The 23,195-nt window shown below is 44.1% G+C and overlaps 1 protein-coding gene across 1 annotated transcript in view; it reads left to right on the top strand.

Moving 5' to 3' along the window:
- LOC126184241 (uncharacterized MFS-type transporter C09D4.1-like) overlaps positions 1–5,871 on the top strand; it is a 112,325-nt gene extending 106,454 nt beyond the window's left edge. Inside the window, exon 7 of the mRNA XM_049926611.1 lies at positions 5,583–5,871. Coding sequence (XP_049782568.1) covers positions 5,583–5,871 — 289 coding nt within the window. The remainder of the gene's footprint in view (positions 1–5,582) is intronic.
- Positions 5,872–23,195: the final 17,324 nt, after the last annotated feature.

Genomic DNA, 23,195 nt, shown 5'->3' with positions numbered 1-23,195 from the left:
GAGACTGGCTAAGTTTCACGGAAGCTCGAAATTTAGTGCGAACGTCAATGCGAGATGTTTTTAATAGTTTCCACAATGAAATATTGTCTCAAATATGGTAGAAAACCCTAAGAGATTCCGGCCATAAGTAGACTACACCAGTGGCAAAAAACAGTCAATACCGTCACTGCGCGATAGCGATGGAAATGTTACCGATGATGGTGCCACTAAAGCGGAGTTACTAAATACAGTTTTCCATAATTCCTTTGCCAAAGAAGACGAAGTAAATATTCTAGAATTCAAAACCAGAACAGCTGTTAGCATGAGTGACATAAAAGTAGATATCTTAGGTGTTGCAAAACAACTCAAATCACATAAGAAAGGCAAGTCTTCCGGTCCAGATGGTATACCAATCAGGTTCCTCTCAGAGTATGCAGACACAAAAGCGTCTTTCTTAGCACTTGACGAAAGGTGTGTTCCTAAAGACTGGAAAGCGGCACAGGTCACACCTATATTCAATAAAGGAAATAGGAGTAACCCATTGAATTACGGACCCATATCACTGACCTCAATTTGCAGTAGGAGTTTGGAGAATATACGGTATTCGAACATTATGAATCGCCTTGAAGAAAATGACTTATTGATATATAACCAACACGAATTCAGAAAACATCGTTCTTGTGCAACACAGATAGCTCTTTATTCCCATGAAATAATGAGAGCTGTCGACAAGGGATCTCAGATCGATTCCATATTCCTAGATTTCCAGAAGGCTTTTGATACCGTTCCTCACAAGTGACTACTAATCAAATTGTGTGCATATGGAGTATCGTCTCAGTTGAGTGACTGGATTTGTGATTTTCTCTCACAGAGGTCACAGTTGGTAATGATAGACGATAAATCGCCGAGTAGAACAGAAGTGATATCTGGCGTTCTGCAAGGTAGTGTCATAGGCCCTCTGCTGTTGCTGATTTATATAAATGATCTACGTAGGTGATAATCTGAGCAGCCCCCTTAGATTGTTTACAGATTACGCTGTAATTTACCGTCTAGTAAAATCAACAGACGATCAATTCCAATTACAAAATGATCTAGAGAGAATTTCTGTATGGTGCGAAAAGTGGCAATTGGCACTAAACAAAGAAAAGTGCGAGGTCATCTAAATGGGTACTAAAAGAAATCCGATAAATTTTGGGTATACGATAAATCGCACAAATCTAAGGGCTGTCAGTTCGACTAAATACCTAGTAACTACAATTACGAGCAACTTAAATTGGAAAGACCACATAGATAATATTGTGGGGAAGGTGAAATTGTTGGCAGAACGCTTAGAAGATGCGACAAACCCACTAAAGAGACTGCCTACATTACACTTGTCCGTCCTCTGCTGGAATATTGCTGCGCGGTATGGGATTCTTACCAGGTAGGATTGAAGGAGGACATCGAAAAAGTGCAAAGAAGGGCAGATCGTTTCGTGTTATGGCGCAATAGGGGTGAGTGTGTCACTGATACGATACGGGAGTTGGGGTGGCAGTCACTGAAACAAAGGCAGTTTTCTTTACGGTGAGATCTACACTCCTGGAAATGGAAAAAAGAACACATTGACACCGGTGTGTCAGACCCACCATACTTGCTCCGGACACTGCGAGAGGGCTGTACAAGCAATGATCACACGCACGGCACAGCGGACACACCAGGAACCGCGGTGTTGGCCGTCGAATGGCGCTAGCTGCGCAGCATTTGTGCACCGCCGCCGTCAGTGTGAGCCAGTTTGCCGTGGCATACGGAGCTCCATCGCAGTCTTTAACACTGGTAGCATGCCGCGACAGCGTGGACGTGAACCGTATGTGCAGTTGACGGACTTTGAGCGAGGGCGTATAGTGGGCATGCGGGAGGCCGGGTGGACGTACCGCCGAATTGCTCAACACGTGGGGCGTGAGGTCTCCACAGTACATCGATGTTGTCGCCAGTGGTCGGCGGAAGGTGCACGTGCCCGTCGACCTGGGACCGGACCGCAGCGACGCACGGATGCACGCCAAGACCGTAGGATCCTACGCAGTGCCGTAGGGGACCGCACCGCCACTTCCCAGCAAATTAGGGACACTGTTGCTCCTGGGGTATCGGCGAGGACCATTCGCAACCGTCTCCATGAAGCTGGGCTACGGTCCCGCACACCGTTAGGCCGTCTTCCGCTCGCGCCCCAACATCGTGCAGCCCGCCTCCAGTGGTGTCGCGACAGGCGTGAATGGAGGGACGAATGGAGACGTGTCGTCTTCAGCGATGAGAGTCGCTTCTGCCTTGGTGCCAATGATGGTCGTATGCGTGTTTGGCGCCGTGCAGGTGAGCGCCACAATCAGGACTGCATACGACCGAGGCACACAGGGCCAACACCCGGCATCATGGTGTGGGGAGCGATCTCCTACACTGGCCGTACACCACTGGTGATCGTCGAGGGGACACTGAATAGTGCACGGTACATCCAAACCGTCATCGAACCCATCGTTCTACCATTCCTAGACCGGCAAGGGAACTTGCTGTTCCAACAGGACAATGCACGTCCGCATGTATCCCGTGCCGCCCAACGTGCTCTAGAAGGTGTAAGTCAACTACCCTGGCCAACAAGATCTCCGGATCTGTCCCCCATTGAGCAAGTTTGGGACTGGATGAAGCGTCGTCTCACGCGGTCTGCACGTCCAGCACGAACGCTGGTCCAACTGAGGCGCCAGGTGGAAATGGCATGGCAAGCCGTTCCACAGGACTACATCCAGCATCTCTACGATCGTCTCCATGGGAGAATAGCAGCCTGCATTGCTGCGAAAGGTGGATATACACTGTACTAGTGCCGACATTGTGCATGCTCTGTTGCCTGTGTCTATGTGCCTGTGGTTCTGTCAGTGTGATCATGTGATGTATCTGACCCCAGGAATGTGTCAATAAAGTTTCCCCTTCCTGGGACAATGAATTCACGGTGTTCTTATTTCAATTTCCAGGAGTGTATTTAGGAAATTTCAATCACCAACTTTCTCCTCCGATTGCGTAAATATTTTGTTGATACCCACCTACGTAGGGACAAATGATCATCATAATAAAATAAGAGAAATCAGATCTCGAACGGAAAGATTTAGGTGTTCCTTTTTCCCATGAGCATTTCGAGAGTGGAATCGTAGAGAAGTAGTATGAAAATGGTTCGATAAACCCTTTGCCAGGCACGTCTACATCTACATCTACATTTATGCTCCGCAAGCCACCCAACGGTGTGTGGCGGAGGGCACTTTACGTGCCACTGTCATTACCTCCCTCTTCTGTTCCAGTCGCGTATGGTTCGCGGGAAGAACGATTGCCGGAAAGCCTCCGTGCGCGCTCGAATCTCTCTAATTTTACATTCGTGATCTCCTCGGGAGGTATAAGTAGGGGGAAGCAATATATTTGATACCTCATCCAGAAACGCACCCTCTCGAAACCTGGACAGCAAGCTACACCGTGATGCAGAGCGCCTCTCTTGCAGAGTCTGCCACTTGAGTTTGCTAAACATCTCCGTAACGCTATCACGCTTACCAAATAACCGTGTGACGAAACGCGCCGTTCTTCTTTGGATCTACTCTATCTCCTCCGTCAAACCGGTACGGATCCCACACTGATGAGCAATACTCAAGTATAGGTCGAATGAGTGTTTTGTAAGCCACCTCCTTTGTTGATGAACTACATTTTCTAAGGACTCTCCCAATGAATCTCAACCTGGTACCCGCCTTACCAACAATTAATTTTATATGATCATTCCACTTCAAATCGTTCGCACGCATACTCCCAGATATTTTACAGAAGTAACTGCTACCAGTGTTTGTCCCGCTATCATATAATCATACAATAAAGGATCCTTCTTTCTATGTATTCGCAATACATTACATTTGTCTATGTTAAGGGTCAGTTTCCACTCCCTGCACCAAGTGCCTATCCGTTGCAGATCTTCCTGCATTTCGCTACAATTTTCTAATGCTGCAACTTCTCTGTATACTACAGCATCATCAGCGAAAAGCCGCACGGAACTTCCGACACTATCTACTAGGTCATTTATACAGGGTGTTACAAAAAGGTACGGCCAAACTTTCAGGAAACATTCCTCACACACAAATAAAGAAAAGATGTTATGTGGACATGTGTCCGGAAACGCTTGATTTCCATATTAGAGCTCATTTTAGTTTCTTCCACCTACGCTCAATGGAGCACGTTATCATGATTTCATACGGGATACTCTACCTGTGCTGCTAGAACATGTGCCTTTACAAGTACGACCCAACATGTGGTTCATGCACGATGGAGCTCCTGCACATTTCAGTCGAAGTGTTCGTACGCTTCTCAACAACAGATTCGGTGACCGATGGATTGGTAGAGGAGGAACCAATTCCATGGCCTCCACGCTCTCCTGACCTCAACCCTCTTGACTTTCATTTATGGGGGCATTTGAAAGCTCTTGTGTACGCAACCCCGGTACCAAATGTAGAGACTCTTCGTGCTCGTATTGTGGACGGCTGTGATACAATACGCCATTCTCCAGGGCTGCATCAGCTCATCAGGGATTCCATGCGACGCAGGGTGGATGCATGTATCCTCGCTAACGGAGGACATTTTGAACATTTCCTGTAACAAAGTGTTTGAAGTCACGCTGGTACGTTGTGTTGCTGTGTGTTTCCATTCCATGATTAATGTGATTTGAAGAGAAGTAATACAATGAGCTCTAACATGGAAAGTAAGATTTCCGTACACATGTCCACATAACATATTTTCTTTCTTTGTGTGTGAGGAATATTTCCTGAAAGTTTGGCCGTACCTTTTTGTAACACCCTGTATATATTGTGAAAAGCAATGGTCCCATAACATTCCCCTGTCGCACGCCAGAGGTTACTTTAACGTCTGTAGCCGTCTCTCCATTGAGAACAACATGCTGTGTTCTGTTTGCTAAAAACTCTTCAATCCAGCCACACAGCTGGTCTGATATTCCGTAGGCTCTTACTTTGTTTATCAGGCGACAGTGCGGAACTGTATCTAACGCCTTCCGGAAGTCAAGGAAAATAGCATCTACCTGGGAGCCTGTATCTAATATTTTCTGGGTCTCACGAACAAATAAAGCGAGTTGGGTCTCACACGATCGCTGTTTCCGGAATCCATGTTGATTCCTACAGAGTAGATTCTGGGTTTCCAGAAACGACATGATACGCGAACAAAAAACACGTTCTAAAATTCTACAACAGATCGACGTCAGAGATATAGGTCTATAGTTTTGCGCATCTGCTCGACAACCTTCTTGAAGACTGGAACTACCTGCGCTCTTTTCCAATCATTTTGAACCTTCCGTTCCCCTAGAGACTTGTGGTACACGGCTGTTAGAAGGGGGGCAAATTCTTTCGCGTACTCTGTGTAGAATCGAATTGGTATCCCGTCAGGTGCAGTGGACTTTCCTCTGTTGAGCGATTCCAGCTACTTCTCTATTCCTTGGACACTAATTTCGATGAGTAAGAGTGAATTGCAGAGTAACAGTGTAGATGTAGATGTAGGTGTAGAATCTGTACGTATAGAAACTCGTTGATGTAAGACGAGTGTGTGCGCAGGTTGGCGTCCGGAGGATTCATCCCGGTGGCGATGGAGTTCGCAGCGGAGCTGACGTACCCCGAGCCGGAGAGCGTGTCGGCGGCGTTCCTGACGGCGGCGGGTCAGAGCGCGGGCGTGCCCGTCACGCTGCTGCACGGCTGGCTGCTGGAGGCGGCGGGCCACGGCTGGGCGCACGCCGCCCTCTGCGCGCAGCTCGCCGCCGGGCTGCTGCTCACCGCCTGCGTCCGCCCGGACCTGCGCCGCACGCGCGCCTACCAGCGCCGGCCGCCGCACACGCTCGTTCAATAAATGCTCACACCCTACAGCGTACTGTCTCCTCCTTCGCGCTATAAATACCTCTCGTACCCTCGTCGGAGTAGTGCATCTGAATGCAGAGCAGTAATTGGCAACAATATCCTATGTGCTGTGCACTGAGGTGACAAAAATCGTGGGACAGCGATAAGCACATATGTATAGATGGAGGTAGTATCACGCACACGAGGTACAAAAGGGCAGTGCGTGGGCGGGGCTTTTGTTCTCAGGTGATTCATGTGAAAAGGTTTCTGACGTGATTATGGCCGCACGACGGTAATTGACAGACTTTGGACGCGGAATGGCACACTACTGGCCATTAAAATTGCTACACCAAGAAGAAATGCAGATGATAAACTGGTATTCATTGGAAAAATATGTTATACTAGAACTGACATGTGATTACATTTTCACGCAATTTTGGTGCATAGATCCTGAGAAATCAGTACCCAGAATAACCACCTCTGGCCGCAATAACGGCCTTGATACGCCTGGACATTGAGTCAAACAGAGCTTGCATGGCGTGTACAGGTACAGTTGCCCATGCAGCTTCAACACGATACCACAGTTCATCAAGAGTAGTGACTGCCGTATTATGACGAGCCAGTTGCTCGACCACCATTGAGCAGACGTTTCCAATTGGTGAGAGATCTGGAGAATGTGCTGGCAGGTCAGCAGTCGAACATTTTCTGTATCCAGAAAGGCCCGTACAGGACCTGCAACATGCGGTCGTGCATTATCCTGCTGAAATATAGGATTTCGCAGGGATCGAATGAAGGGTAGAGCCAAGGGTCGTAACACATCTGAAACGTAACGTCCACTGTTCAAAGAGCCGTCAATACGAACAAGAGGTGACCGAGACGTGTAACCAATGGCACCCCATACCATCACGCCGGGTGATACGCTAGTATGGCGATGACGAATACACGCTTCCAATGTGCGTTCACCGCGATGTCGCCAAACACGGATGCGACCATCATGACGCTGTAAAAAGAACCTGGATTCATCCGAAAAAATGACGTTTTGCCATTCGTGCACCCAGATTCGTCGTTGAGTACACCATCGCAGGCGCTCCTGTCTGTGATGCAGCGTCAAGGGTAACCGCAGCCATATTCTCCGAGCTGATAGTCCATGCTGCTGCAAACGTCGTCAAACTGTTTGTGCAGATGGTTGTTGTCTTGCAAACGTCCCCATCTGTTGACTCAGGGAGCCGGCCGTGGTGGCCGAGCGGTTGTAGGGGCTACAGTCTGGATCCGCGAGACCGCTACGGTCGCAGGTTGGAATCCTGCCTCGGGTATGGATGTGTGTGATGTCCTTAGGTTTGTTAGGTTTAAGTAGTTCTAAGTTCTGGGGGACTGATGACCTCAGAAGTTAAGTCCCATAGTGCTCAGAGCCATTTAAACCATTTTTTGACTCAGGGATCGAGACGTGGCTGCACGATCTGTTGCAGCCATGTGGATAAGATGCCTGTCATCTCGACTGCTAGTGATACGAGGCCGTTGGGATCCAGCACGGCGTTCCGTATTACCCTCCTGAACCCACCTATTCCATATTCTGCTAGCAGTCATTTGATCTCGACCAACGCGAGCAGCAATGTCGCGATACGATAAACCGCAATCGCGATAGGCTACAATCCGACCTTTATCAAAGTCGGAAACGTGATGGTACGCATTTCTCCTCCTTACGCGAGGCATGACAACAACGTTTCACCAGGCAACGGCAGTTAACTGCTGTTTGTGTATGAGAAATCGGTTGGAAACTTTCTTCATGTCAGCACGTTGTAGGTGTCGCTACCGGCGCCAACCTTGTGTGAATGCTCTGAAAAGCTAATCATTTGCATATCACAGCATCTTCTTCCTGTCGGTTAAATTTCTCGTCTGTAGCACGTCTTCTTCGTTGTGTAGCAATTTTAATGGCCAGTAGTGTAGTTTGAGTTAGATGCATAGGTCATTCCATTTCGGAAAACGCCATGGAAGTCACCACTCCGATGTCCATAGTGTCAAGAGTGTGCCGACATATGAAATTTCAGACATTACGACTCATCACGGACAACCCAATGGTCGACGGCCTTCACTTAACGACCGAGAGGAACAACGTTTGTTGTTTAGAGTTGTCATTGCTAACAGACAAGCAACATCGCATCAAAAAACCGCAGAACTCAATGTGAGGCGACGATGAACGTATCCGTTAGGGCAGTGTGGCGAAATTTGGCGTCAATAGGCTATAGCAACAGACGACCGACTTGAGTACCTTTGCTAATAGCACGATATCACCTGTAGCGCCTCTGCTGGGTTCTTGACCATATCGTTTGGACCCTAGACGACTGGAAAAATATGGCCTGATCAGGTAAGTCTCAATTTCAGTTGGTAAGAACTGGTGGTAGGGTTCGAGCGTGGCGTAGAATCCACGAAACCGCTCTGATAGTGGCTCCATAATGGTGTGGCCTGTGCTTACATGGAATGGACTTGGTCCTCTTGTCCAAATGAACCGATCATTAACTGGAAATGGTTACGTTCGGCCACTTGGAGACTATTTGTAGCCATTCATTGGACTTCATGTTTCCAGACAACTATGTCATGTCAACGATCCACAGCTGCTCGCAGTTTGTTTGAAGAACTTCCTGGACAATTCGAGCGAATTATTTGGCCACCAAGATCGCCCGACCTGAGTCCCGTCAAACATTTATGGGATATAATGGACACGTCAATACTGCACCGGTACCACTTCCGCCACTATGGACGGCTATAGAGACAGTGTGGCTCAATATTTCTGCAGAGGATTTCCAACGATCGTTGAGTCAATGCTATCTCAAGTTGCTGAACTACGCCGGGCAAAAGGAGGTCCGACACCTTATTAGGAGGTATCCTATGACTTTTGTCATATCATGTAAATAACAAGTATCTGAGAATTCACAGTTTCTTAACAACACGATGTATGCATTATTTCAATACTGGCCAAAGCTGTGCGTCATCTGTTTATCAATATGCGTACCTAGAGTTCTATCATTGAAATAACATTTTATTTCGACTGTTATAATGATGTTCCGACAGTTATGATTGTCTCGGTATAACTGGTAAAATATCAATTAACACTACGTGCCATCCGCTGGTGTAAATTCATATTTGAGTCTCGCGGTAATGATCCTATAAATGAAAACACTGACAATACGTCATTCGTACTACCATAGAAACAGCACGATGTTTCGAATGTTAAAACGTAATCGTGACTATAAAAATAATATTCCGACTGTTATAATGTTATTTGTGCAGTTGTGTCTAGATAACAATTTTGGAAATTTGTGGTAAGATCTTACGGGACCAAACTGCTGAGGTCATCGGTCCCTAAGCTTACACACTTCAACTAACTTTCGCTAAGGACAACACACACAACCATGCCCGAGGGAGGACTAGAACCTCCGACGGGGGAGCCGCGCGAACCGTGACAGGATGCCTCATACCGCGAGGCTACTCCGCGCGGCGTCTAGATAGCAGCTACATATAGAGTTAACGCTACGTACCACCTGTTATTGTAAATTAGTACTTACAAAAACTTTGGAATTCATGCTGCAAACGGCGGTTGACCACATAAAAACGGTTTCTATAGCCTCTGCCTCGTACTTCCGGCTATCAATGTTTAAGTGCTAAAACGAAAACTCCAAACTAGGTGACGTAACACTTACCCGAATTTTCAAATGGTTCAAATGGCTCTGAGCACTATGCGACTTAACTGCTATGGTCTTCAGTCGCCTAGAACTTAGAACTAATTAAACCTAACTAACCTAAGGACATCACACACATCCATGCCCGAGGCCGGATTCGAACCTGCGACCGTAGCGGTCACTCGGTTCCAGACTGTAGCCCCCAGAACCGCACGGCCACTCCGGCCGGCCCGAGTTTTCAAGAAAAGATTATTTCATGAAACTATTAGCACTCATTAACCCATTGCACATACAAACTGGGAAATAAAGTTTGTTGTTTTATAAATAAAAAAAATTGTTCTACGAATAACTTTGTTCGAAAAAAAGGTATTCAGAAAGCATGGTATGTTACTGACAACAGTAATCCAAATGATACTTTATTTCTTTCAGTTTGTATATTACAGAAAATCACATTTTTAATATATTACAGACATGACATTTTTATTTTTCAAAGCATCATTCACTCAGTTCATATAATTGTTAAGTGTTATGTTGACAGAGCAATATATACTCTGCTTCAGCGTAAATATTATACTACGGTTATTTATAAACTGATGACTCACAAACAAACCATTTGTCACGCTCTTCAACAGCAAAATGATTCTTTGTCGCAGAAATAATTTTTCTGCTTGTGCAAATATTTTATTCTAAACAACCTAAATGTAAGCTACACATAGCCTACAGCATCAACAGTTAGATAACATAAGTTAACCCCATCACTTGATGTATAACACAGTTTCTTTCTGTCAATTTAGTTTCTGTGATCACTTTTATGCAGTGGTGTGCATAAAAGTGTGTTGTGAAAAACATAAGAAATGTAGAGTGCTACAGAACAACTAAATATTAGACCAAAATTATCAACGTCTAACGCAGAAAAGCAACGATGTGCTAGCAGACGGCATTTCCCTATATAAGCGAGAAAATCAAGCAAAAATCACCGTAAGTACAAATCAACATATTCTTAACGAACTGTTTTTCGATCTAAAAGCAAATCACAATGTAAATAATTTTATTACAGACCACTAATGATGCTTTACCTCAATAATGCAAAACGCGTCTGGTGAAAAAAAATCACCCTTTTTTGAAATTGCAATGACAGAACAAAAATACCCTCAAGAATTGTAAAGCAACTAAGGATTCTATGGCCACACAAATGAAGAATCTGTGATTGGGTCTCACATTGCGTAATGCATTCAAATATAAGTACAATTCCTATTATTAACCAATTCATCATTCAGCCAAAGACAGCAGAGTAGCAGCAACAAAAACAACAACGACAACAAAACAGGTAATTACAGTGTGACAACTCTCTGGTCGCCGAGAGTCGCAGCAATCTCAAATGGAGAGCAGACGACACGAAGCGATCCGAATAGTATCGACTTTAAACGATCTGTACTAGGGAGGAGGGGGGTGGAAGGGGAGGTGGAAGGACTTATCGTGCCCTTAATATAGCTACTCTATAGGGCGCTCGTAACACACTAATATACTTAAGCTACCAACTAATAACAAAATCGGTACATAGGCGGCACGAGGTGCCTCCGTACAATGTCAGTATTAGCTCTTTATCAAGAAAGTTTGGCGACCACTGACCCCGACTCTCAATATTGTTATCATCAACAACAAGAACATCTTTCACTAATATATTTAAATTTTGAGGACAATTACTAACTATTTCATCCACTACAGTTGTCATCTTTTGTTATCAGGAAGTTTCCGCAATCGTCTAACTTCAAAAGTAACACAGGTAACATATATTCCACATAAAGGCAAACACTGAGTGATGGCCTCGGACACATGGCTTAGACGAATGTGTTGCACTAGCTGGCTGATCGCTGTTCCTGAGAAGACGTACTGCCTATGTCCGGGTTAGGTTCTGCTCTTGTTTTTCTGGTTGTTTTATTCACAACAGTTGCGAACTTCATGACGCCAATTTTGTGCAGGAAGATAGCGAATTTCTACTGCTTACCCTTACGGGACCTTAATAACATTATGTATTGGAAGACCAACAGTTTGCCACCTGAAGGTGACTATAATGTCATGATAGTAGCCCATCATTTTGATGCAGCTGTTGCGGTTTTCATCAGTTGAACCTTGATGAATCAACAAACACAACATTATCGTTTCACAAGACAGATATTTTCTTCAGTGCTACAATCATGTACACAGATAAACGTTTTGCGTGTTTCGTGAAGTACTGAAGTTAGAACTACACTACCTGACAAGGAATGTTAGACACCCAGATGTGGATGAGAAAACGAAATGAAACTTCATGAGGTTTAGAAGACATTTGATGTTATTTCAATGATTACAAAATTTAGTCAGGTTTACAAAGAACATGACAGTATAAACCTACTTATCACTACTTATCATAATGATATTGAATCCCATTTGGCCTGCGTGCATGCACTGACTGGGTTGGAAAGGGTGTTGTAAAGCCGTTGTATTGTCTCCTGAGCCAAACTGGCCAACTGTTATAACTGTTTCTTGATAACCTTGGTACTGGCATTGGGACTGATTTTGCGTCATGGCTGGTCCCACACATGTTGTATCGGGGTCATATCTTGGGATATTGCTGGCCACGGAAGTTTCTCAACATCAAGCAGACAGTTCATAGAGACACGTTCTACGTGTGGACGAACATTGTTGTGCTGAAAAATGCCACTACGATACTGTAGCATGAGACTTGAAGACGCAGGATGTTCGTGACGTACCCGTGGTGCCATCAGAGTTTCCTCAGTCACAACCAGCCGTGACCTGAAGTCATGACCGATGCCTCTCAACACCGCTGTCTCTCTCCAAAACATTGGAGGAATGGGATATGTCCCAGGTGGCCGCCATACACGCCGAGGATGGTTATCATTCAATATCATTAACGAAAATGCAACGTCATTTATTATCAGTCCTTGCTTCCTGGTTACGGTACCATTCCAAACACAGCCGTTTCTGTTGTGATGTTTACTGGATCCTACGCATGCGATTGCAAATTTCCTAGACTGGTTTCTGATAGCATCCGACCAATGGTGCGGAATGATACAGAATGTTGCAGACAGTCAGTTTCTTATTCTCAGATGGCAGGCGCAGATGTGAAGAGGTTACTGTGTGCTTGGTGCACGACATAGCAAACCTCCCCTTGTGGCCAGGCTTTGTCGACTGCAACGCTGACGACGAGTATGCCCGCCCCCAATTGTCTCTGTAGTCCAATATCGGGCCACTGTCACATCCGAATGTCTCAAAAATTTGGATATATTTCACGATTCTACCAGCCAGCCACTCACAACGAGGCTCCTTTCCAACTCTATTTCACGATTCTACCAGCCTGCCACTCACAACGAGCCTCCTTTCCAACTGTGTCAGGGGCTTGTAACGCTGTCTCATACAAGTACATGACATCTCCATGACCTTCACAGTGATCACATAACATTTGACGTTATACACGCACTTTATACACGATACCAGGCCACATATCCGTCGATGATGTATACATTGGCATAGGACCAAGGCTGCTATTTTTCTTTTTTTCAGTATACAACTGGGAATCTTTCCACGAATGAAAGCTGTTGAAAGGGGGTGAGTTGGGGGAGGGGGGGCGGATAGGGAAGTCATAACACAAACAAATCTCCGGCCGGGGTGGCCGTGCGGTTCTAGGCGCTACAGTCTGGAACCGCGTGACCGCTACGGTCGCAGATTCGAATCCTGCCTCGGGCATGGATAAGCTCTAGGGGACTGATGACCTGAGAAGTTAAGTCCCATAGTGCTCAGAGCCATTTTTTTCTGAATCTACTATGCCAAAAGTATTGCTCACTAATACAATATACAGGTTGAATGACATTAAGAGCAAACAAGTTCTTGTCAGAATGGCAGCAGACTGCCTGTTCAATATAATGATCATTTTCTAAAATTCTCCAGTTTCGCTCAAGTGAAACATGGAAATTATCTATAGCATGTGACGGAAAATTTAGTTTATACACCTGCAAACATAACGAAAAGGTCAGAATTCGATTTCTAAACGTGAATGTGTACTGGACTGTGCGACAATTTGTGTTGTGGTTCTGAATATCACACAATAAATATTATTATCACAGTTGCTTCATTAGTAGAAATTTTAGGCCACAGAAAGAAAAAATATTAATTCATACTTACTATGGACTGTTCCATTGGGATTAAAATTTCTCTGTGCACCGAGGGTGTCCATTTCTCACCTAACTTTTGTAAATCTGGAAACTGAACACGCTCACTTTAGGTCCCGTTAAGGAATTGCCTTTATAGGCATGAATGCAATATTTCCGTCTCGCTGACACAGGTCTTCATATATATCTGTTAATGCATGTTACTAATGGCTCACTGTTTTAGAACAGCGGTGACTGTTACAATATACGAGGAGGGTACCGCAATAACTTCCGTCAAAAAGTAATGGCGTACCTCAATCTTAATGCAGAGAGCTGTAGGAATTCATTCTACATTGACTTTTTGTATCATTTCACACGAGAGGGACAGAGCTTGGTCTTCTCTTCCCTGTAGGCACTACCTCCTCAACAGGAAGAATCGATCACCACGCATCCATCTGACAATGTGTGGCTTGTCAGTGGTATGCAGGGGAAACAGGTACAAGGCAGAACTCAAGGTATTACATCCACCCCGTAACAAACTAATTTGAGGTGTTGGCTTTTTCCTGAAACTGACATTGAGGAGTGACACACATTTCACCTGTTGCGAAGCTAACTGTGACCCATATCAGGGAGAAACGAGTGCAAAAAGTGTAGGAGTATATTGATCATTGGAAGCCCAGCCATAAGGCAAATAATTATACCCTTAGTGAAATGACAGCAAATGATAGTTTGGATTATCCATTAAATGGGTCAGATGTGCACTGTACATCAGAGGCTGCTACTCAAGTAGCTGACTGTCTGCGGGGTGAACGCTAGGATTTTTTATATTAGGCGACTCTATCCATTACAGATAATGATAGTTGTAGGAGACCCCAAAGTGTTAGTATCATTTCCCACAGACGATAGTACTAAAATCATTAAAATCAACTGCAATAGCATACGGAATAACACGCCAAGTATCGAGTTTGAAGCGCTCCTAAAAACAGCTGCGCTCACACAATAAGATGTACAAATAGTGGTTAAAACCCGAAATTGACAGCAGTGCGTTTTCTGTGTAACTTTATATAGAAGGGATAGCCTAGGAGAAAATGAAGGTGGTGTGTTTGTCGCAGTAGACAAGAAACTCCGATCTACGGAGATAGAAATAGGAGCCACATAAAAGAGTGGGCAAATCGATGGTGGGAATAAATTTATAATGGTATGTTTCTGTCGTCCACCTCCCTCACCCCAAGTTCTAAACGGGAACTTTAGAGAACATTTCAGACCGCTAGTGGGCCTACCTATGTTCCCAGTCATGCTTAGCATCCTTAAAGGAGGCTTCAGTCAACTGAAAATCGATTGGGATTATTGCAGTTTTGTAAGTGGAAGAGAAGACATCCCGCGAACGATTTCTCCGAAAAACCACTTAGAACAAATGATTCGGAAGCAGATTCATAATTGAAATATACTGGATCCAACCGCAAAAAATAGTGCTTACCTGTTTGACATAATGTATATTGAATATCGTATCACTGCCCATGGGGCGGTTGTAGCAACAATGATTGCTAATGTACAAAGGACAACTAAAACAAGCGGAAAGATTTATATACTGAGTAAACTATATAAAGAGACAGTAGGATCATATCTCATTGAGGAACCTCTGGTACGACCATTTAGAGGAACAGTTCATGATGGGTTCAAAAATTGTTCAAATGGCTCTGAGCACTATAGGACTTAACATCTGTGGTCATCAGTCCCCTAGAACTTAGAACTACTTAAACCTAACTAACCTAAGGACATCACACACATCCATGCCCGAGGCGGGATTCGAACCTGCGACCGTAGCGGTCACGCGGTTCCAGACTGAAGCGCCTAAAACCGCACAATCACACCGGCCGGCTAGTTCATGATGGAAGTGACCCTCTGTGGTATACAGTGTCTGTAAGGAAACTGCTAAAGAAACAGTGGCTATTGCTCAATAAATGTAAAACATAGAATGATTTTATGGATACAGAGATGCTACATAAAACGAGTTTGGCCGTCACATGGGAAATGAAGAGGTCCTACAGTGACATTCATTGACGTTCAGATCTGGGCAGGAGAATGTAGAGGAACTGTTTCGAAGTTTTTACACTATGTGATCAAAAGTATCCGGACACCCCCAAGACATACATTTTTCATATTAGGTGAATTGTGCTGCCACCTACTGCCAGGTATTCCATATCAGTGATCTCAGTAGTCATTAGACATCGTGAGAGAGCAAAATGGGGTGTTCAGCGGAACTCACGGACTTCGAACGTGCTCAGGTGATTGGGTGTCACTTGTGTCATACGTCTGTACGCGAGATTTTCACACTCCCAAGCATCCCTCGGTCCACTGTTTCCGATGTGATAGCGAAGTGGAAACGTGAAGGGACACGTACAGCACAAATGCGTAAAGGCCGACCGCGTTTATTGACTGGCAGAGACAGCCGACTGTTGAAGAGAGTCGTAATGTGTAGTAGGCAGACATCTATCCAGATCATCACACAGTAATTCCAAACTGCATCAGGATCCACTGCAAGTATTATGACAATTAGGAGTGAGGTGAGAAAACTTGGATTTCATGGTCGAGCGGCTGTTCATAAGCCACATATCACACCGGTAAATGCCAAACGACGCCCTGCTTGGTGTAAGGAGCGTAAACATTGGACGATTGAACAGTGGAAAAACTTTGTGTGGAGTGACGACTCAAGGTACACAGTGTGGCGATCCGATGGCAGGGTGTGGGCATGGCGAACGCCGGGTGAACGTCATCTGCCAGCGTGTGTAGTGCCAACAGTAAAATTCCGAGGCGATGGTGTTATAGTGTGGTCGTGTTTTTCATGGAGGGGGCTTGCACCCTCTGTTGTTTTGCGTGGCACTATCACAGCGCAGGCCTACATTGATGTTTTGAGCACCTTCTTGCTTCCCACTGTTGAAGAGCAATTCGGGGGTGGCGATTGCATCTTTCAACACGATCGAGTACTTGTTCATAATGCACGGCTTGTGGTGGAGTGGTTACACCACAATAACATCCCTGTAATGGACTGGCCCGCACGGAGTCCTGACGTGAATCCTATAGAACACCTTTGGGATGTATTGGAAGACCGTCTTCGTGCCAGGCCTCACCGACCGACACCGATATCTCTCCTGAGTGCAGCATTCCGTGAAAAATGAGCTGCAATTCCCAAAGAAACATCCCAGCATCTGACTGAACGTATGCTTGCGAGAGTGGAAGCTGTCATCAAGGCTAAGGGTGGGCCAACACCATATTGAATTCCAGCATTACCGATGGACGGCACCACTAACTTCTAAGTCATTTTAAGCCAAGTGTCCGGATACTTTTGATCACATAGTGTATATGTACCTAGCAGAATAGTTCTTTGTGGGAGAGGCTCTCCATGGTATACAGTTTCTGTATAGAAATTTCCAAAGACGTAGTGGCTGCTGAAAAATATGATAAAATACAGCATTTGGCTGTAGACAGAGAAACGTAACATGAAACGCGCTTGACTGTCAAAAGCATTATGCGTGAAGCCTTCAATGACTGCCCTAGCTGAATCCTATTGAAAGACCTCTTACAAAAGCCAAAGAAATTCTGATCATATACAAAGGCTGTCAGTGACACCAAATTAGTGTCAAGACATTCATGACTGACACAGGAATTGAAACTGAAGATAACAAACCAAAATCAGAAATGTTGAACGCCATTTTAAATGTTCCTCTACGAAGCAAAATCCAGGGGTACTGTCTCCGGGGTATGCCCCATTATAATTCTCGCACCACTACAAGGATGACTGAGAGAGAAATTCGAGTGGCGTTGGGAAACAGCTGATGTCGCTAAAACTGAACAAAGCTACAGAGTCTCAACCCTATAATAATTTGTACAGAATTTGCTCCTATTTTAATTATATCGTAGATCCCACGAATAAAGAACTGTGCCCAGCAGTTGGAAGAAAACACAAGTCACACCTATCTAAAAGACGTTAGCAGAAGTTGTGGAAGTTATCCACAAAACTACCGTCCAGTATCTTTGACATCCGCCTGTTGCAGAAACTTTGAACATACTGTTAGTTCAAACGTATACCCCTGGATCATAATAACTTCTACCATGCCAAGCAACATATTATCGAAAGTATGATCATATGTGGTTTAAAGCGAAAATTGTGACTGGATTCAGGATTTTGTGGTAGGGAGGAGATAGCATGTTCTCTTGGCTGGAGATAAATGTAGAAGTATCTTCAGAATTCCTCATGACATTTGCTGGGAACCTTGCTTTAATTGTTCGGAAATATAAACTCGTGAGCTTACGAGACGAAAAAGACATAGTATCTTTTGAGTACAAAGTCAGTGTTTCACAGATGGAGTAACTCATACAAACACCTGATTGTAAATTCAACAATCAAGTAAGCTCTGATTATAAAGCGGGATGAAGTCTTCGATTCTCTGGTAAGATGCTAGGAAAATGCGATTAGTTTACAAAGCATATTCCTTACAAAACACTCATGTGATTCATTCTTGAATGTTGCTAAATAGTCTGACAAGGGATACTAAATTTATACAAACAAGAGCAGCAGGAATGGAAACAGTTTTTTTTTTACCCGTGGCAGAGTGTCACAGGGAAGCTGAAAAACCTGATGTGCCAGACCATTGAAGATGGGCGCAAACTATTTTGTGGAAGCCTGCTTACAAACTTTCTCAAGTACCAAGATGAGTCTAGGAATATACAACAGCTACCTACGCATCGCTCCGGTAGGGATAGTGAGGGCGAGATTTTATTTCTTATAGTTCATACAGAGGAATTTACACAGTCAATTCATGCAACGGCAACTAGCCCTGATAACTGGTATAATGTGAACTGCTCTCTGCCATGCACTTGATGGTGGTTTGTAGAGTACAGCTGTAGGTGTCTAGCTTGAAAAGAGAATCGCTCCTACTCGCTTTCCATCTATTCAAATATGATCCTCCATACGGAATGCAGAGAGTCGCTTTCCACCAGTCGGTTGCGTCACTGCTTAGCGTCCTTCGCACGCAATGTCTGGCAGCAGCTACCCGTATTTTCACTGTATTCGACGTAGTGAGTTTCTTTGTAGAAACACAGAGTAGGCCAGTACTGTGGGACAATTACATATCTGATTAATTAAATAAACTAAAAATATTTTAAATATGTTAAACATAAAACAGAAAATTTCATACATTGTCACCACATGGGTAGAAAATTATAGGAAAGTATTTTATTAATTGTAGAAAGATGTTTACCGTTCATACATGTACAACAGCAGATTTTCCCATGCTAATTTAAGACAAAAGTTACAAATTGTCGTTATTGATCTGTACAATTTTTAAGGATTAAATATAAGAATATAGCTATTCGCATTCTCTAGTATAGTTACAAAAAAGTATACTAAAGTACTGGGAATATGAAAACGCAACAGGGAGAATGAAGGGTCAGTGAAAAATATGGCACTTGTTGGAAAATGCTCCAAATATACATTCAGTAAAATGTCTTCTTCTAGACAGGCGGTAATTATACACTTTAAACACTCTGTTTCCGAAAACCAAAGCTCTTTCAGCGAAAGCACGCATCTAATTCTTGCGCAAAGCGACTGCCTCATAAACAACAAAAACAGATGACATGTCTGGCTTTTTGGTCTATGGAAAACAGCATGGGCTAGATACATAAAATGTTGCGTCAAAGTCCGCCGCTCGTGGTCGTGCGGTAGCGTTCTCGCTTCCCGCGCCCGGGTTCCCGGGTTCGATTCCCGGCGGGATCAGGGATTTTCTCTGCCTCGTGATGACTGGGTGTTGTGTGTTGTCCTTAGGTTAGTTAGGTTTAAGTAGTTCTAAGATCTTGGGGACTGATGACCATAGATGTTAAGTCCCATAGTGCTCAGAGCCATTTTTTGTTGCGTTTAGAATTTTTTCCCGAAAGCCAAGTTTATGAAGCGAGAATCCAGAGCCATACATTTTCTACAACAGTGAAGCAGCGGTGGGTGTCATAAACAGCTTGAAGTACAACAGAAAGGTAGTGTTTGTAATTGTGAAACACTGTAACTTACGTCAATGCCCGCAGTTCCGCTACCACTAGACATCTAAAGTTGTGTCCACAGTGGCATCGACAACGGTCGCAGACACCGTCGCAGAGGTCGCCCGATAATATCGGCTGCCGGTTTGGTCACAGTGGCTCCGGCTACTTTGTCAGTTTTTGGCGCTATCAAGGAGGTTAGAATTTATTATAATCTATACCCATCTCGAAAATAACGTAGGTAGTACTGTACACTCTTTCTCCAGTTATTAGAATAACGAGACAAGTTTTACCACTGCATGAGATGGAGAAAGAAAAGTGGTATTACGTACCGGAGATGATTCGTGATGACATAGAAAAGCAAGATTAGAAAAAAATCTGCACATCTTCACATAAATCCAGGAAAACAAATGTCATTTAACCTTCAATGGCTGTCAGTCTGCATAATAATGAAAGACAAACATAAATTTTAGAATAAGATACTCTGAACACCTAAAAAACTGAAGAGAAACACGTCTGCCACATTTGCAAATCACCTCTTATAACAGAATTACCACTTTAATGACATAGAAACACTAGTAAATAAATAGTATACCGCTAATACCTACCTAGCACAACCCAAAAGAGATCCACACAGTAACTTTAAGCATCAAAATTAAAATACGCCACGCACAAGATTTTCAGGATATAATGTAGGCGCAAAATTTCTGATGCAGATCTTACCTACACTGCAGATGATATGCTACAATGAATATAAACATGGGGATGAAATATCTCGACAGTCATAGAACATGCATAATATACGAAGCGAGCTGAAAAGTAATGCTTTCGAATTCTTTATGTGAAGACTCTGGAAGAGTGTTAAATAAAACAACGTTATTATTATTCTACGTCTTTATTCTTCATTCCAACTCGTACATACTTCTTTCTCAACATAGTCACCCTGGCGACGAACAAATTGCTTTCAACGAGAAACCAGTTTGTTGGTGCCGTCACTGTAGAATGTTTGACTTTGTTGACGGAGCTACAACCTCTGCTTCCACTGCTTCAACACTATGAAAGTGACGTCTTCGAAGGTATTTTTTAAGTTTTGGAAAAGATGAACATCGCATGGGGCCAAGTCGGGAGTTTATGGAGGATGATCGATGACAGTGAACGCAAGGCGTCATACTGTTGCAATTGTCGCAGCTCACGTGTGTGGTTTGGTATTGTCATGATGAACGGACGAACTCTTCGAATTTGAAACTCGATTTCAGCACGCTATTTCTCTCGTGTCGACATGGTTATGTTACACACCGCCATGTTACGCACTATAATTTGGAGACCTCGAGCGGTAGAAGTCTGCAAATATGTAGGTTGGTTGGTTGCTTTGTGAGAGGATCCAAACAGCGAGGTCATCGCTCCTATAGGAAGAGGGAAGGGTAGGGGAGGAAATCGGCCATGTCCTTTCAAAGCAACCATCTCGGCATTTGCCTGAAGCGCTTTAGGGAAATCACGGAAAACCTAAATCAGGATAGCCGGACGTGAGTTTGAATAGTCGTCCTCCCGAATGCGAGTCTGGTGTGCTAACCACTGAGCCACCTCGCTCGGTATGTAGATATGTAGACGTGAGAATAAAGATGTAGAATATTAGTAGCTTTTGTGTTATTTAAAAAGGTTTCATAGTTTTCACATAAAAAAATTCAGAAGCTATACTCTTCAGCACTCCCTCGTATTATAAGGTAATGCTGAATTAATAACAATTATTTTTTAAGTTTTTCTAAACTTGTAGTTTCCAATAAAGTAGCGCTTTCAGACCACAGGATTCGAGACATATCACTGTTGTTATGTTTGTCATCCTCAGGATGCCAGAACACCACCTACATCTACATGTACATACATATTCAGCAAGCCACCACACGGTGCACGGCGGAGGGTTTCCTGTACCACTACTTGTCATTTCCTTTCCTGTTCCACACGGAGATGGAGCGAGCAAAAAACGATTATCTGTATCCCATCGTATGAGCCCTAATTTCTCGTACCTTATCTTCATGGTCCTTACGCACAACATACGTTGGCGGCAGTAGAATCGTCCGGCAATCAGCTTCAAATGCCGATTCTCTAAATTTTATCAGTAGTGTTTCTCGAAAAGAACGTCGCCTTCCCTCCAGGGATTCCCATTTGAGTTTCCGAAGCACCGCCGTCACACGTGTTGTTCGAACCTATCAGTAACAAATCTAGCAGCCCGCCGTTGTATTGCTTCGATGTCTTCCTTCGGACCGACCTGCACGGATCCCAAATACTCGAGCAGTACTCAAGAATAAGTCGCACTAGCGTCCTATATGCGGTCTCCTTTACAGGTGAACCAATCTTTCCTAAAATTCTCCCAATAAACCTAAGTCGACCATTCGTCTTCCCTAGCACAGTTCTCTAGTGCTCGTTCCTCCTCATATCGCTTTGCAACGTTATGCCCAGATATTTAATGGGCTTGATTGTGTCAAGCAGGACACTAGTAATACTGTATCCAAACATTTCAGGTTTGATCTTCCTACTCATCCGCTTTTCCACATTTAGGGCTAGCTGCCATTCATCATACCGACTGGAGTTTTGTCTAAGGCGTCTTATATCTTCCTACAGTCCCTCAACTTCGACACCTTACCGTACACCACGGCATTATCAGCAAACAACCGCAGATAGCTGCCCACCATGTCCTCCAAATCATTTATAAAGAACAACAGCCGTCCTATCACACTTCCCTGGGATACTCATGACGATTCCCTTGCCTCTGATGAACACTCGCCGTCGAGGACAACATAATGGTTTCTATTACTTAAGAAGTCTTCGAGCCACTTACATACCTGTGAACTTATACCATATGCTCACACCTTCGTTAACAGCCTGCAGTGGGTCACCGTGTCAAATGCTTTCCAGAAATCTAGAAATATGGAATCTGCCTGTTGCCCGTCATCCATCATTCTCAGTATATCATGTGAGAAAAGGGCAAGCTGAGTTTCGCACGAGCGATGCTTTCTAAAACCATGCTGATTCGTGAACATAAGCTTCTCAGTCTCAAGAAAGTTTATTATATTCGAACTGAGAATGTGTTCAAGGATTCTGGAACAAACAGAAGTTAAGGATATTGGTCTGTAATTTTGCGGTTCTGTTCTTTTACCTTTCGTCTATATTGGAGTCACCTGCGTTTTTTTCCAGCTTGCGTCTTTGGGTGGTCGGGAGATTCACGATAAATGAAAGCTAGGTAAGGGGTCAACACTGTAGAGCACACTTTTTAAATTCGAACTGGGATTCCATCCGCACCTGGTGATTTATTTGCATTCCAATCCTTGAGTTGTTTCTCTACGCCAGGTATGCTTATTACTATGTCGTCCATACGTGAGTCTGTCCGATGGTCAAATGACGGTATGTTTGTACGGTTCTCATGTGTGAAAGATTTCTTGAAAGTGAAATTGAAAACTTCGGATTTCGTTCTGCTATTTTCAACTGCCACACCAGACTGG

The sequence above is a fragment of the Schistocerca cancellata genome, chromosome 4 (genome assembly GCF_023864275.1).
Source record: "Schistocerca cancellata isolate TAMUIC-IGC-003103 chromosome 4, iqSchCanc2.1, whole genome shotgun sequence".
NCBI lineage: Eukaryota > Metazoa > Arthropoda > Insecta > Orthoptera > Acrididae > Schistocerca > Schistocerca cancellata.
This window is presented reverse-complemented; position numbering and strand designations above follow the sequence as displayed.